Below are 13,873 nucleotides of genomic sequence, written 5' to 3' on the forward strand. Positions count from 1 at the left end.
GAGGAGGCCTCGGGGGGGGGGGGGGGAGGGCAGCAACGTCATTCACTGAGGCTGGCACCGTACTTTACAGTTTACGAGGCACCTGTCTCTCTGCCATTGCACCGGCTGCCTATGACATCCCAGCGGGGCTGACCGAGAAGCAGTCACCCTTCATTCAGGGAACAGAGTGATCTGCCCAAGGCCACACCTCAAGTTGTCTGCAAAGGCAGCCTTGAACCCAGGCCCACCTGTGCCCAGATCCCAGACACCTACGCTTTGCAGATTTGAGAAGCCCCACACTCACTCCACTTGTGGTCGCCCTGGGGCCCCATCGATAGCCCCAGTTAGTCCAAAGAGTGCTCATTCCTGCAATCGAGACTCGCCCCCAGGGACCTTCCACGTGCATCATTTCTAGACCCCACTCCCACTCTCCAACCTCCACCTACTAAGCACCTTCCGTGAGCCAAAGTCTCCGCTTTCTTGTGCATCCTGATGGTTCATGTGAGAATGAGGGACTGCTTGCGCCTCTCCCCATTTTCCAGATGAGCCCGCAGGCCCAGAGAGGTCTAGTGACTTGCCAGAGGTCACACAGCCCAGTGACCTGGGACTTCCTCCAGAGCTCGCCACCAGCCACAACCCCGGGCTTCCTCTCCTCCTTTAAAGGAAAGAGGCTCGTAAGCTTCCCCTAGAGCTGATGTCGATGTCTGCACTGTGGGCCAAGCCCTCTGCAAGTCTCACCTCCTTCATCGGCAGGGAACCCCAGGAGGAAGGAGTGAGCAGCTCCATTTACAGGCGAGGACGTACTTGGAATTGAGCCACGCGCAGGGGACGTGGGGAAAGGGCGCCACCTGACCAGCTTTCCAATCCAGGTGCTCACACCCTGTAGCTGGGTGACCTTGGCCGCGCCTCTCCTCCTCTTGGACCCTTAGTCTCCTCTTTAAAGTGTGCAGCATGAGCCTACCTGCTGGGTCTGCTTGGGGGTGTAAAAGAAATCATGAACTTGGCACCTACTGTGCCCCCGGCTGTAACTGATAATTACTATTCGAGTAACCAGGTCACCCCACTGGCAATGGCAGGGCCGGACCCAAGCAATGCCTTTATTACATTTTTCAGGTTCCTGCGGGCTGGTGGGCAGACAACCAGGGGTCCGGTGTGAGCAGCCCCTGCAGCAAGGGTCCCAGAGCCAGGGCAAAGCTCTAACAGTACCCAGGGGCAAAGGGTGGCGGCGTGAGGTACTCTTCAGGGAGCCAGTCCCTCTGGGATTCTGCCAACCCTTCTGTCTCCGGTTTGGATGCTTTTGAGGACAGGGCCCTCATTACCACTCGGTGCCAACTCCTGACCCTCGGGGTCACCTTGCTCCCGCTGGCCAATCTTGAGGCCTTCCCGGAGGGGTCACCTCCATCTCTCAGATCCTGGGACTGTGCGGGACTTGTGAGGGACGTGGCCGCAAAGCGGGCTGTGGAGACGTCGTCTTCCCAGTGTGTGTCACCTGGCCTGGCCCCTGAGCTGTGTGCCAGTGCCGGTGGCCCAGCATTCCAGAGCGATGACAAGTTCACAGGTGCCGAGTGGGATTTCAGCTGCTGCTGGAACCTCTTGCCCGTCTCGGGGAGCATCCTGAAGTTTCTCCAGAGTTTCTGGCAGGCCTCCTCAAGGGGGGCTTTCGGGGGGCAGGAGGAAGTGGCCTCCTCCTTGGGGTCTCTGCTTGTCTTTGCCGATGGCCTCCTTCCCTTTGGCCGATGGAGCAGGATGGGCCTTCCTGAGGTCTGAAACCAAGCGCAGGTGAGACCTGGGGCCATCCCGCCCGCCAAACCTCTGAATCTGCCCTGGAGGTTGGGACACGGGTCCCACTCAGGCATCTTGGGGCTGAGAAGGACCCCAGGTGAACCCAAGCCTGACCCCACGCCCCATCTCTCCCATCCCCATAACCAGCTTCACTATCCCCCCCCCCCCCCCCCCAGGGATTGGCAAACTTTCGTCATAAGGGGCCAGAGGGCAAACGTTTTCAGGTTCGTTGGTCATATGGCCTCTGTCTCATTCCCCAGCTCTGCTGTCGCGGAGCAAAGCGGTCAGGGATAGCACATCGACCAGAACGTGTGCCCCCGCTCCAGGAAAACCGTATGGACGTGGAAATTTGGCTTTCGTCCGACTTTCACGAAATAATATCGCATGAGATATTACTTTAGTTTTAATTGTTTCAACACTCTTCGAAAACACGAAAGCCACGCTCAGCTCGTGGGCCACCGGGACGCAGGGCCATATGGAAACTGGCCAGATGTGGTCCTCGGGCCCTAGGTTGCTGACCCCTGATCTACCCGGCTGTTCAGGCCAAAACCAGGTGACGTTTGTGGCAGATGGCCGACAATGCCGCATCCGTATCCCTCTGCCCTGGGCACGCAGGCGCCCCCAGCTCCGCTCCCAAATGCCAGCAGTGGGGACTCTGCTTGGGGTCATTCCTTGGCCGCACCGGCAGGCCACAAGTGCCAGAGAATTAAACTCTCCCAGGAACAGCGCTTGACCAGTGGCTACTGGAAGCTGGAGGATCGATACCCCGGCTCCTCACCCCTAGGGTGGGATAACTGAAGTGCCCAGTTCCACGCAGAGTCCCAGACTTCCCCGGGAGACGGAGCCCTGGTTGCCTACAGGGGAACCTGTTCGCTAAGACGCCCTTCATTGGCTCCCCCCGGGGTACTTCCTGGGATCACCTCCCGAACAATGGAGGGCCCAGGGACTCAAACCACGACAACGTCCAGCTTCTCCTCCCCCTCCCCCTCCCCCTCCAAGCCATCGGCAAGCTCCCTTCCAAAATGTCCCAAATATCTTCTTGTTCCACCCCTAGAGATCTTTTTCCGGTCCCTCCCACCTGGACACTCCCTGCCTCCTTCCTGCCACCTCTACCATTGCCCCCAGGCACCCCCTTCTGCAGCTGGCAGCCACAGGCTCTCCCATGGCGGGTCCCCCTGCACACCTGGACTAGAAGAACCCCATGTCCTCACCCTGGCCCCGAGGTCCTGCGTGATTGTCTCCTCCTGATCCTGGCCCCTTACTTCCCGGTGACCTCCTCTGCACTCACCACTCACCGCACGCCATCCGCACACTGGCTTTTGTTGTTCTTTTGTTTTCCAAACATACAGAGCCTCAGGACCTTTGCATGTGCTCTCTTCCCTGCCTGAAACACCCTCCCTGCATCTCTGTGTGTGGCTGACTCCTCCTTACCCTGCATGTCCCAGCCCTATGCCATCTCCTCTGGGAGGTCTTCCCTGACTGCTCCCTTCACACTTTAGCCCCACACCCGCTGATGTTCATCACACTGGCCTGTTTGATTTCCACTGCTGCTGGAATTTCCCTGCTGTGTGGGGGGTTAGGGGCTCCTGAGGGTCCAATCAGCCCTGAGGAGATGGGATTCGTTCATTTATTCATTCACCTACTCTACAGATCCATTAGTGGAGCACTTAGGCATATGCATGAGACAGGGTGGACAAGCCAGCCAGACAGAGTCCCAGGTCTCTCAGAGCTCACAGTCTGATAGGGAAGGCAGACAGGAAACATAAAAGCCAACAAATAAACAAGACGTTGTATATCGTGAGGAGTGCTCTGCAGTGCGTAAACAGGGTGATGGGATGGCAAATGCAGAGAGGATTCCTTTCAGCCTGGAGCTGGGTAGGGAGACACTTGAGGAATTGAAGAAAGAAGCCGGGCATAGGAAATCTGGGGGCAGAGTGCACACAGCATGTGCAAAGGCCCTGGGGTGGGGGCCACCAACATGTGCAAAGGTCTTGGGGTGGGACCAGCACATGCAAAGTCCCCGAGGTTAGCTTGATGTGTCTGAACAGCAGAAGGGATAGCAGAGAGGCTGGAACTGGGCCGGGATTTTAGTTGCAGGGTCCTGCAAAATCACCAGAAGCTTCTTTAGTTGGAGCTATAGGATCTAATTGTCGCTCTAGAAAGTCTCCTCTGGGAGCTGTTGGCCACCGCTGCTCCTGCCCCTCCCGTGTGGGAGATGTCAGCTTTCTGTCACATACCTCCTCAGGTGCAACCATGGAACAGGAGGAAGGGTTCTGATGTTTGCTGGGGCCATGGGTGGGGCTGGTGACTTCCTCAGTCAATGCATTGGAGTAAAGGAAGAGATCCTCATAATCCACGTTCTCTGGATCCTTCTGCGGGGCAGAGGGGACTTGCAGCTCCGCCCCAAGGAGGGGACGCGGTGGTCCCGGACAAACTGGGGGTGGTGGGCTCAGGAGCTGCCTTGCCCACGGCCCTGGTCAGGAAGCATGCCCCTCCCACGCTGGCTTTTGAGGGCTAGACCCCTCTACCCCCGCCACAAGCCTTGTAGGGAAATACTCTTTTCCTATAGATCGGCCAAGGTTATACCCCTCACCACCCGCACATGAGCCCTTGGAAAAATTAGCTTGGGGACCTGGGGGGGGGGTGCGGGCAGGGTACAAGGCAGGAGGGGTGGGGCCGTGGGAGGAGAGGGACCACGAGAGTGACAGAAACACAAGAGGCTGGATGGGATGAGTGGGAATGAATCTGGGGGCTTGGCCCCAGCAGGGGGCGGGGGGCGGCTATGACCCACGGGGGTCGCAACCCTCACCTGCCCACAGGGCTGTGTCAGCAGGTCCCCGTGTGGCCGCATAGGCCGCTGCTGGTGGAAGGTGACCAGGGCGTGCAGCGAGGCGTGGACCCTCTCCTCCCCAGGGATCATGAAGCTCCCATCGTCCAACAGCTTCACCATGAAGTGGCGGCAGCAGCTTTGGGCTCTGCGGAGACACTGCTGGGGCTGGAAAAATTCCGTTCCTCCTCATTCCGTCCCCGTCTCCCAGCCCTCGAGCCGCCAGCACCAGCTGTTCAGGCTCCCATTAGCCTTCTGTGCTCTTTAGCCATGTGACACTCGGTAAGTGACTAACCGCACCGTGCCTCAGTTTCCCCATCTGTAACCTGGGGCTACCAAGGCTAACCTCAGGGGTTCTTACAAAAGCGGAATAAGCTACTGCAGACAAAAGCTTAGCTTGGTGCCTGGCTAGGGTCACATGATCAACAGAAATGATAATAATGAAAATTTGAGTCAGGCCCCAGGCTAAGGCTGTATGCCTGGCACACAGCAGGTGCTTGATAAATGCTCTGTTAATGAATGGATGCACTTATTAACGGCCCACTATGTGCTTACTATATCGTATTTAATTTTCGCATTGAGACTCTGAATTGATTTTAGCATTCCTATATTAGAGACGAGGACTTTGAGGGAGGCACAGATAGGTTGAGTAACTCGTCCTAGGTCACACAGCCAAGCCTTTGTGTGACTCGGGCCCTAAGCTTTTCCCCTGTGGGCCACTCTGTTGTGGGGCCATTGGATTTTTTATTCCTCTGGCCTAGAATCCTTTTGAAAAGTAGTCTGTGCAGCTGAATCTTCTGAGATGCCAGATCAGCTTTTGAGGCCTTAAGGAGCTGGACTGCCCTGAGTTTCCCTAACACGTCCCTCTGGGTGGAGTCAGAGAATTGCCAGGTAGATGGGGGTGGGGGCGGGGGCTGGTTAGGCGAGGGCAGTAGCCACTCTTGGGCTCCCAGCAGCCCCTGTTTTCAGACACACAGGCTCAGTTACCACCAAGCCTCCATATGCTGGTTACAGCCAGCCCTGTAGCTGCTCATTGCAGCCAGAGTTGGCCAGAACTTTTCACCAGTTGCTCTCTGAGACGTCGTGGCATGAAGCATCCCTTGCCCCCTCCGAGGAAGCCCGGGAGCCCTCCTGCCCCCTCCCTCGTCCCTTGCCCAGGCCTTACTTGTAGGACAGAGTGTAGCCCACGTGGCTGTGACTGACCCTGATGAGAAAAGATCCCAGCGGCTGTGACTCCAGCAAACTCTCGGCATCCCTGGAAGAACACACACGGGAGGGACACGACTGTGACCCAGCTGTCCCGCGTACCGGCCAGACTCCTGGTGCACCTGTCATCCCGGTACTGAACAAACCTAAAATCGTGTTTTCTTCTCAGCTGTTTCAGACCTTGGGACATTCAGGGGCAGGGGTGTTCCCAGCTGTGGCGGGAGGCCTCTGATGACCTTGACCCCAGGACAGACTTGCTCCCATCCCCCACAGCCCCTGCCTGCCTTCCCAATGCCTAAAATACCCCCACGAAGGCATCTTTGGGTGGATCAAGGTGTCGTAGGTGACAATGCCTGTTCTCTGACGCGTTGGAATTCAGACCCCAGCTCTGCTGCTCATCAGCCGTGTGGCACCTGACATCAGTCCCTTTCTGACCTTCAGCTTCCTCAAGGGGAAAGTAAAACCCTCACCCCAGGACTGACGGAGAGCAGATCAAATGCGTGGAACACGAGCATGAGAACTGCTCACCAAATGCTATGATTACTACTCCTATTATCCGGGTATCACAGACAGGAAGGTGGTCTTCTACAGGACAAGCTGGGGAGCCTATGAACCCGAGCTAATCCTGACTATGGGTAGCGACTGAGCACTTGAAATGTGGCTGGTCCGAATCAAGATGTCCGTTCAGCCTATGACACCAGATTTTGAGCACTTAGTACAAGATAAAGGAATGCTTACTAAATTATCAATGAGTTCTGAGTACTCCTATTGAAATGATACTGGGTGGAATAAAAGATAGGATCAAAACGAATGCCACCTGTTTCTTTTTACTTCTTTTGCTCTAGCTACTAAAAGCTTTAAAATTACAACGTGTGGCTCACATTGTATCCCTACTGGCACACCCCAGACCTCAGAGACAATGCCTGCTTCGTCCTCTCGGTGGCTTTCACAATGTTCTCTCAATTTCCCGCACGCCAAGGGAGGCCATACGCAGTCTTTTCTCCGTTCATTTGGAACCAAGTGGGTGACTAATGAGGTGAGTTTGTTCATGGCCTCAGAACGTAGCCCAGTGTGGAAAGTCCAGAACTCTGTCCGGTATGGACATGCTGCTCATGTCCCTGATGCATTGAGAGAGAGCAGCTGTTTGGGGGCCGTGTGTGAAGAAGGATTCTGAGGCTGCATCCTGCCAGCATTGCTTGGTGATGCCTGGCCTTGGGGGAGGGGTGCCTGGCAGTGCTGGGGTGGTGAGCACTTGTGGAGAGAAAGCTGAGGTCCAGAGATGGGAAGTAACTTGCCCTGGTCACCCAGTGAGTCCACAGAAGAGGCAGGGTTCAAGCGTCAAGGGCCTGAGGGCTCTTTTTTTACTCTCTTAACACCCGGAGCTGAGCTGAGCCCAGAATCCTGCAGAAAACCCACCCAGGCAAGGAGAGAGGGTGAAGGGCAGGGTAGAAGGTACGGGTGTGTCCTCACTCTCTCGAGATGGCACCATGGAACCATGCAGGGACCCCTCCTTGGGCCAGCTGGCCCACCTGCGTCTGCACGAACCAGTCCAGTCGTGGGGGCAATGGCGGGGGCAGCTTTCCGGCTTCGTTCATGGCTTCCTGGGGAGCAGCTACCTGGCAGCAGGAGAGAGAAGAGAGAGTCACGCCTGGTCCACCCCCCATACTTTGCTCTATTACAGTTCTTGGTGCCTCCTCCTTTGACAAGTCCTCTAGCCGGCCAGGGCAAGGGGCTTGACACTGGCTTGTGTTTCTTTCTTTCTTCCTTTTTTTCATTTTTTTTTTAAGTTTATTTATTTTTGACAGAGACAGAGAGAGACAGAGCATGAGCAGGGGAGGGGCAGACAGAGAGGGAGACACAGAATCCGAAGCAGGCTCCAGGCTCCGAGCTGTCAGCACAGAGCCTGCCATGGGGCTCGAACCCACAGACTGTGAGATCATGACCCGAGCTGAAGTTGGATGCTCAACTGACTGAGCCACTCAGGCGCCCTGAGTTCTTGACAGTTTTAAGCTCAAGGTAACACCGGACTTTGTAAGCCAATGACAAGGAGAAAAATAATAGTACTGATTTACAAAAGAGTATCAAATCAATGCAAAACCAGCAATGGGGTCAAGCCCTCCTGGATGGTCTGCTCATGACCCTTTATGCTCACCCTTAACCGTGTCCCTAACTTGGCCCACCCCTCCACCCTGGCCCTATCTAATGTTTTAATATTTCAGAAGGTCGTTGTTACTATTTCCAGAGGGTGGGGACATATTGACTAACTCTGTCAATATTGACTTTCTTCCACCTGAAGACAGATGCTGAGATTGCCCTCCAAGGGGAGGCCCAAAGAATTCTGGGACAAGTAAAATTAAAGAGAACTATTAAGAAAACATTTAATAGGGGTGCCTGGGTGGCTCAGTCGGTTAAGTGTCTGACTTAGGCTCATGGTTCATGGATTGGAGCCCCGCATCAGGCTCTGTGCTGATGGCTCAGAGCCTGGAGCCTGCTTTGGGTTCTTTGTCTCCCTCTCTCTTTGCCCCTCCCTTGCTGTGCTCTGTTTCTCTCTGTCAAAAATAATTAAACATTAAAAAAAAAAAAAACAGAAGAAGAAAGCATTTAATAAAGCAGGGTGACAAAGCAATTAAGAACCTGGAATCAGAGCCAGATAGCCTGGGTTCAAGCCCCAGCTCCCCCACTTAGCTGCTGTGTGACCTTGGGTAAGTCACTTAACACCTCTGTGCCTTTATTTTCATCTGTAGGTTGGGGACATGATATTTAGCTGGGAAAGTACAGGTGGTACAGAACTAAGCACTGGATGTATATAATAAATATTCACGAATCCAGTAATGGCTAGCATGGGGTTATGTACATAGGTTTGTTCTTTGTTCTACCTGGGAGAACTCCTACATATCCTTTAAGACCCAGCAAAAATATCCCCTCCTCCAGGCAGCTTTCCTGTCTCTTCTCTTAGTCAAAGCTCTGGCACCCTTCTCTGTCTCCCACTTTCTCCTCTGCTCCTACCTAAGCTTTGCCTCCTGGAGCTCAAGTGTCTGTGTTCAGTGGAAGCCTTGACAGTTGGCTTTTCTTTCTCTAACGCAAGTGCCTGACTTAAGCTTTGACTGCTAAGTCATCGGCTATTAACTGGATGAAGTCTATCTGGGATAAACACATTGCCAGCCACAGAACTAGATAAAGAGCCAGGATGCTCCCCGTCTCCGCTTCCCCCACCACGTCCCCACCACCAGGCTCCTTTATTTTAAAGATCCTGGTTGATTTAGGTAACTGGTCATTGGGTCGCTTTTTATTTTCCCTTCTTTTCTTTCTTTCTTTCTTTCTTTCTTTCTTTCTTTCTTTCTTTCTTCCTTCCTTCCTTTCTTTCTTTCTCTTTCTTTTCTTTCTTTCTTTCTTTCTTTCTTTCTTTCTTTCTCTCTCTCTCTCTCTCTCTCTCTCTCTCTTTCTCTCCCTCTCTCTCTCTCTCTCTCTCTCTCTCTCTTCCCACGCTTTAAATTCTCTTATGTTTTAAATTCACCAATAGGGGGTGAGCCCCAGAAACCCTCGGCCCCCACCCTCGCCCCCAATACAAGCAGAGCTCCAGGCACATGTGTGCTGGCTTTCTGTCTACTGGCTACTCACCTGCTTATCTTGTACGCTCCGGGGCTGGCAAGCAATAGATTTTCTTTCTTCAGAGTTTCCAGAGGGTTCTTGCTGATGTGCAGCTTGTGGTCATGACCACAGGGGTCCATCCAGCTGTAATTGGTTTGGCAAGGGGAGATATGTGTGGTTAGCTCAGGAGGCCTAGGTGAGCGCCCCCAAGGCTGAGACTCGCACAAAGCATTGTGTCTGGCTCTGTCTCCCCCATATTAAGGGCCTCTAGGGATGGGGCCCAGGGCTAGCTTCTTTCAGACTTTTCTGGGTCCCCAGCACTACCTGGCACTGGGCAGGGACAGCGAGGGGGCAGGGTGTTTGCTGAGGAATAACTGTCTAGGGCTGAATGAATCTGCACTAAGTTTCAAGCTCCTGACCCTGGCATTGCGGCTCCCGTATCTCCTTGCCCCCGTATTACAGCCCTAAGGACATCCTCGCTCTACTCAAAACTGACCAAGCTCTCTTCCCCTCCACGCCTTCACCCATGCTGTTCCCCTGCCAGGAAAGCCCTTTTTCCAGCTCCATTGTTCAAAGGAAACTGAAAATTCCTCCCGCTTTTCTGGTCTCTGCCAGCCCTGTCCCTCCTTCTGGCCCCACCTGGGCCCCATGCTCTGTCTTCTAGAGGTCTGGGATGGGGCTGGGGCTCTTGGGGTCCCGGGCTCGCCCGGCAGGGGGCAGGCACAGAAGTGAGCACGTGGCCGGCTGAGGGATCCCCACCCGGGCACGTACCTGGGAGACCCCTGGGCAGCCGAGGTTCTCACTCTCGCTGTGCAGGGAGCCTGCAGGAACCTCGGTTTCGGTTCAGGGTCTGCACGTCAGCGGGGGTGGGGCTGCTGCCCCCAGGCTGTTCCTGTTTCCTTAAGCAGGTGAGCCCCAGGGGCGGGACCAGGACAAACCTTGTCGCAAGGGCTGTCCGCAGTCCACAGAACTGCTGAGCTGCAGGTAGAGGGAGGCCCCTGCTCTGTGAAGACCGTGACCAGCCTTTATTGGGCACCTACTGTGTGCCAGATCCTCGGGGGACAGAGAGGTGATCTCAAGAGGTGCAAGCCCCACCCTCCTGGCTGCCAGAATCTAGCGAGCAATGAAGAATAAGAAATTAATTGCTAATGTCTCAGAGCAGACAAACTGCTGGAAGGGGGAACGGGAGTTGCAAGAACCTCAGAGGGGGCTTCGGTGATCGGGAGTAAGTGGCACTTAGGGACAGAGAGGAGTTCACTTGATTGAGGGGTGCAAAAAGAGAGGGCTCTAGGAGGAGGCTCTGAGGCAGCGTCAGGCCTGGACAGGCTGGGGCCACATTGTGCTGTCCTCTGTAATGAAACAAAGCACCGTCTCTAAAATGGTATTTTATGACCGTGTTGGCACTGAGACCCAGAGAGTCCAGGCTGGATTCGTTATTATATGCTCACTATTATTGTATTCATTTTTTTTTTCCTTCTGATTTTAAAACACCGCAACGGTCTGGGGAGCCCTACACACAATGTGGGCCCTGCGTGGAGGAAATAGCGCTGAACGGGTCAGGCAGCCCCGGATGTGTGCTACAGCTCCTTCCCCGGCACATGGGCAAAACCACTTCCTTCTCCTCTTTCAGGCAGAAAGGGGCTGAGCTGGGGGCCTCTCCTCGGGCCCATCGCCCTGGTCCAGGGTCAGTGGCCTCCCCACCTCGTGCCCCAGGGGTGGGGAGGGGGGGGCACGCGCCTGTCCTAGAGGCGCTGTCACTTTAAAAAGCCTGGCCATGGGGGTCTCATTTGCACGAAGTTCAGTCTCCAGAAACGTAGGGTGTCTCAGGCCACTTCTAGCCTGGCCAGCTGAGGCCCCACCACAGAAGGCTCCATTCTGATTACCTTGACCTGCTCGGGGCATGTGGTCTTACACACAGTAAAGGCCTCCCCTGAGCATGTCACAACAGAATCAACCCCCAGCCCTTGGTGACCACAGTCCTCAAAACCGTGAACAGGCAGGTGGCCCCTAGAGGGACTTCCAGGAAAGGACCAGCCAGCCACAAGATATGGGGCTGGGACTCCAAGGCCCCTTCCTCTCTTGTGCCACATTCTGGGCTTTTCACTCGAGGCCCCAGCTGGTGAGTAGGACTTCCATGGCCCCATGTGGGGTGGCTCTCTGTGTAGGGACCACAGTGCCTTCTCAGCCCTGGGGACATGCGGGGGTGGGACAGCCAGGCTCTGCCAACGCTGAGCTTTCTGTGTTTTCAACCGTTCTATTCGTCCCACAATGCTTTCATTCTATTTGTTAATTCATTCTCTCCACAAACATTGGCTGAACCCCAACTGTGGGCACCATGCTAGATGCTAAGGATGGAGAAGACAAGACAGGCACTGTCCCTGCCCTGCTGGAGCCCACAGTCCACAGGGAGACGGTTGTCGCGCAAGTCCACATGCAGGCCAGGCTTGCACAAGTGGGAACAGCAAGGGCAAAGGCCCTGTGGCAGGAAGAAACCAGGCACGCCCGCGGAACAGACAACAGTTGAGGTGTCCAAAGAGTGGACATAACCGGATGTCCATCAACGGATGACTAGATTAAAAAATCCGTGGTCCATCCTTTCAACGGATTATTATTCGGCCGTGCAAAGCAGTCTTCACATGTGCTACATGACGGATCTAGAAAACTATGCTGAGTGAAAGAAGCCAGACCCAAAAGGCCACATCGCGTACGATCCCGTTTCTATGGAGTGTCCAGAACAGGCAAATCCAGAGACAGAAAGACTAATGGTTGCCAGAAGGCTGGAGGAGGGGGTCTGGGGAGTGACAGCTCACGGGGACCGAGTGAGGAGAATGTGTTAAAATGGACCGCAGGGATGGTGGCACATCGCTGTGAATACGCTGAAAGCCGCTTAATTGCACTTCGGTGGGTGGACGGTTTGGTGGGTGGATTAGATCTCAATAAAGCCGTTATTAAAAAAAAAAGAAAAAAGTCGAGGAGTCATCTCTCCCTGTCTGCCACTGCATCAAATCTCCTCTCTCAGCAAAAGGCCGGGTCTAAGGCAGGATGGAGGTTCCGGGACCCCAGCCTGACTCGGCGGGGGGGGGCAACAGGTGCAGACATGGAGCATCATGGGGCAAATACAGCTCAGAGCCGTGAGCTATTTACGTGACTTGTGCCCCGTTAAGAGACGAGATGCGAAAAACAGAAGTGGGTTCTGCTCTTGGGGAGCAAAACAAATAGCGATGCTAATAATAACGATGATGAGCACGATGCTGACAGCAGCCGATCCCTCAGTGACATGTGTCTATCCCAGGCTGAGATGCGCCATCCAGAGAGAGAGGGAGAGTGAGAATCCCAAGCAGGCTCCGTGCCATCAGTGCAGAGCCTGATCTGGGGCTTGACCTCACAAACCGCGAGATGACGACCTGAGCCGAAATAAAGGGTTGGGCGGTTTGCCGGATGAGCCACCCAGGCACCCCCAGGCCTGTCTTTTAAATTAACGGGCATCTTGAGGACCCCGGACCCAACACCTGGCCACAGCTGCGTACCTGCAGGGAACGTGTGGACATAAAAATCCGTTAACGCTGATCTAGTCCAATCTATGATTTTACTGATGAAATTAAAACTAAGGAAAGAACTAAGATAAGCTGTAAAAAAAAAAAAATCCGTTAACTTTAAAACGAGCTTTAATTTGTTTTCCTTAAGTGCATTTATCAATGTAAACAGAGCATGTTAAGAAATTTCAGGGGAGAGCAGACTATTGCTGGTATGTTGGTTTTAATTCCAAAAAGAAGAAACTACAACGCCAATGGCTTGGACTGACAGCAGCTTGGGGCGGGGCAGGGGGGGGTGGCGGAGAGTAGGGGGTAAGGATAAGAAAAAATAAAGGCTCCCTGGTGACGCCTCTCCGACCTGGCTACCTGGTCCAATTGCACAGTCTCTACAGGAGGGCAGAGCTGTCACAACAGAACCTGGTGACGGCAGCTAAAAACCAACTCCGACTGCTATGCGGCCAGCCTGTCGCCTTGGGCCTCGGCCAGCGCCGAGCGCGGCCTCACGCTCTTGGCCACGTCCGGCCAGAGGTGCGCACGGGCTCCCAAGCACCTGGGTCTGCCGCTGGAAATCAAAGACGGAATCACTTCATGGCACTACAGATCTGGAAAAATAAAAAATCTCAGCTAGAAAGAACGTCCAGTTTGGAGACAGCAGGAGGGAAGAGGACGCGGGGGGTGGGGGGCAGGGGGGCTGCCCGGGGGCCCAGAGGCAGACAGATGCCCCAATCACAGGTGGACCGTGTGTGGTTGGTTGCGTCTTCGGGGTCACGCGTGGCGTCCCCTCGGTGCTCAGGTGGGGAATGCCGAGAGAGGCCCACGGAGCCGGCCGAGGCTGGACTGCAGACCAGCACCTGGCTGTGAAACAGGAAGGGCTCCCCCCACGCTTCTTTCCTCAGGATTTCCGTAATTTGTGCTTCCCTTTGGTCTGGCTTGACAGTTAAGAAGAGAAAACGGGGGG

General features: G+C 54.7%; 1 protein-coding gene across 5 annotated transcripts; it reads right to left on the reverse strand.

Moving 5' to 3' along the window:
- Positions 1 to 1,057: 1,057 nt before the first annotated feature.
- On the reverse strand, positions 1,058 to 13,870 carry HSH2D (hematopoietic SH2 domain containing). 5 transcript variants are annotated; one of them, XM_053219701.1, is made up of 8 exons: positions 12,910 to 13,870; positions 10,154 to 12,786; positions 9,409 to 9,526; positions 7,265 to 7,406; positions 5,754 to 5,843; positions 4,571 to 4,736; positions 3,999 to 4,133; positions 1,058 to 1,802 (listed from the first exon to the last, which is right to left on the reverse strand). In XM_053219701.1, exons 4-8 carry the CDS (start codon positions 7,387 to 7,389, stop codon positions 1,176 to 1,178), a joined length of 1,143 nt encoding a protein of 380 aa, XP_053075676.1. In that variant the 5' UTR covers positions 7,390 to 7,406; positions 9,409 to 9,526; positions 10,154 to 12,786; positions 12,910 to 13,870; the 3' UTR covers positions 1,058 to 1,175. The 5 variants fall into 5 exon arrangements, with proteins under 5 accessions (XP_053075676.1, XP_053075678.1, XP_053075675.1 ...); XM_053219703.1 differs by having other exon boundaries at positions 1,058 to 1,742; positions 10,154 to 13,870; XM_053219700.1 differs by having other exon boundaries at positions 10,154 to 13,870.
- Positions 13,871 to 13,873: the final 3 nt, after the last annotated feature.

This window comes from Acinonyx jubatus, chromosome A2 (assembly GCF_027475565.1).
Source record: "Acinonyx jubatus isolate Ajub_Pintada_27869175 chromosome A2, VMU_Ajub_asm_v1.0, whole genome shotgun sequence".
In the NCBI taxonomy this organism is placed as follows: domain Eukaryota; kingdom Metazoa; phylum Chordata; class Mammalia; order Carnivora; family Felidae; genus Acinonyx; species Acinonyx jubatus.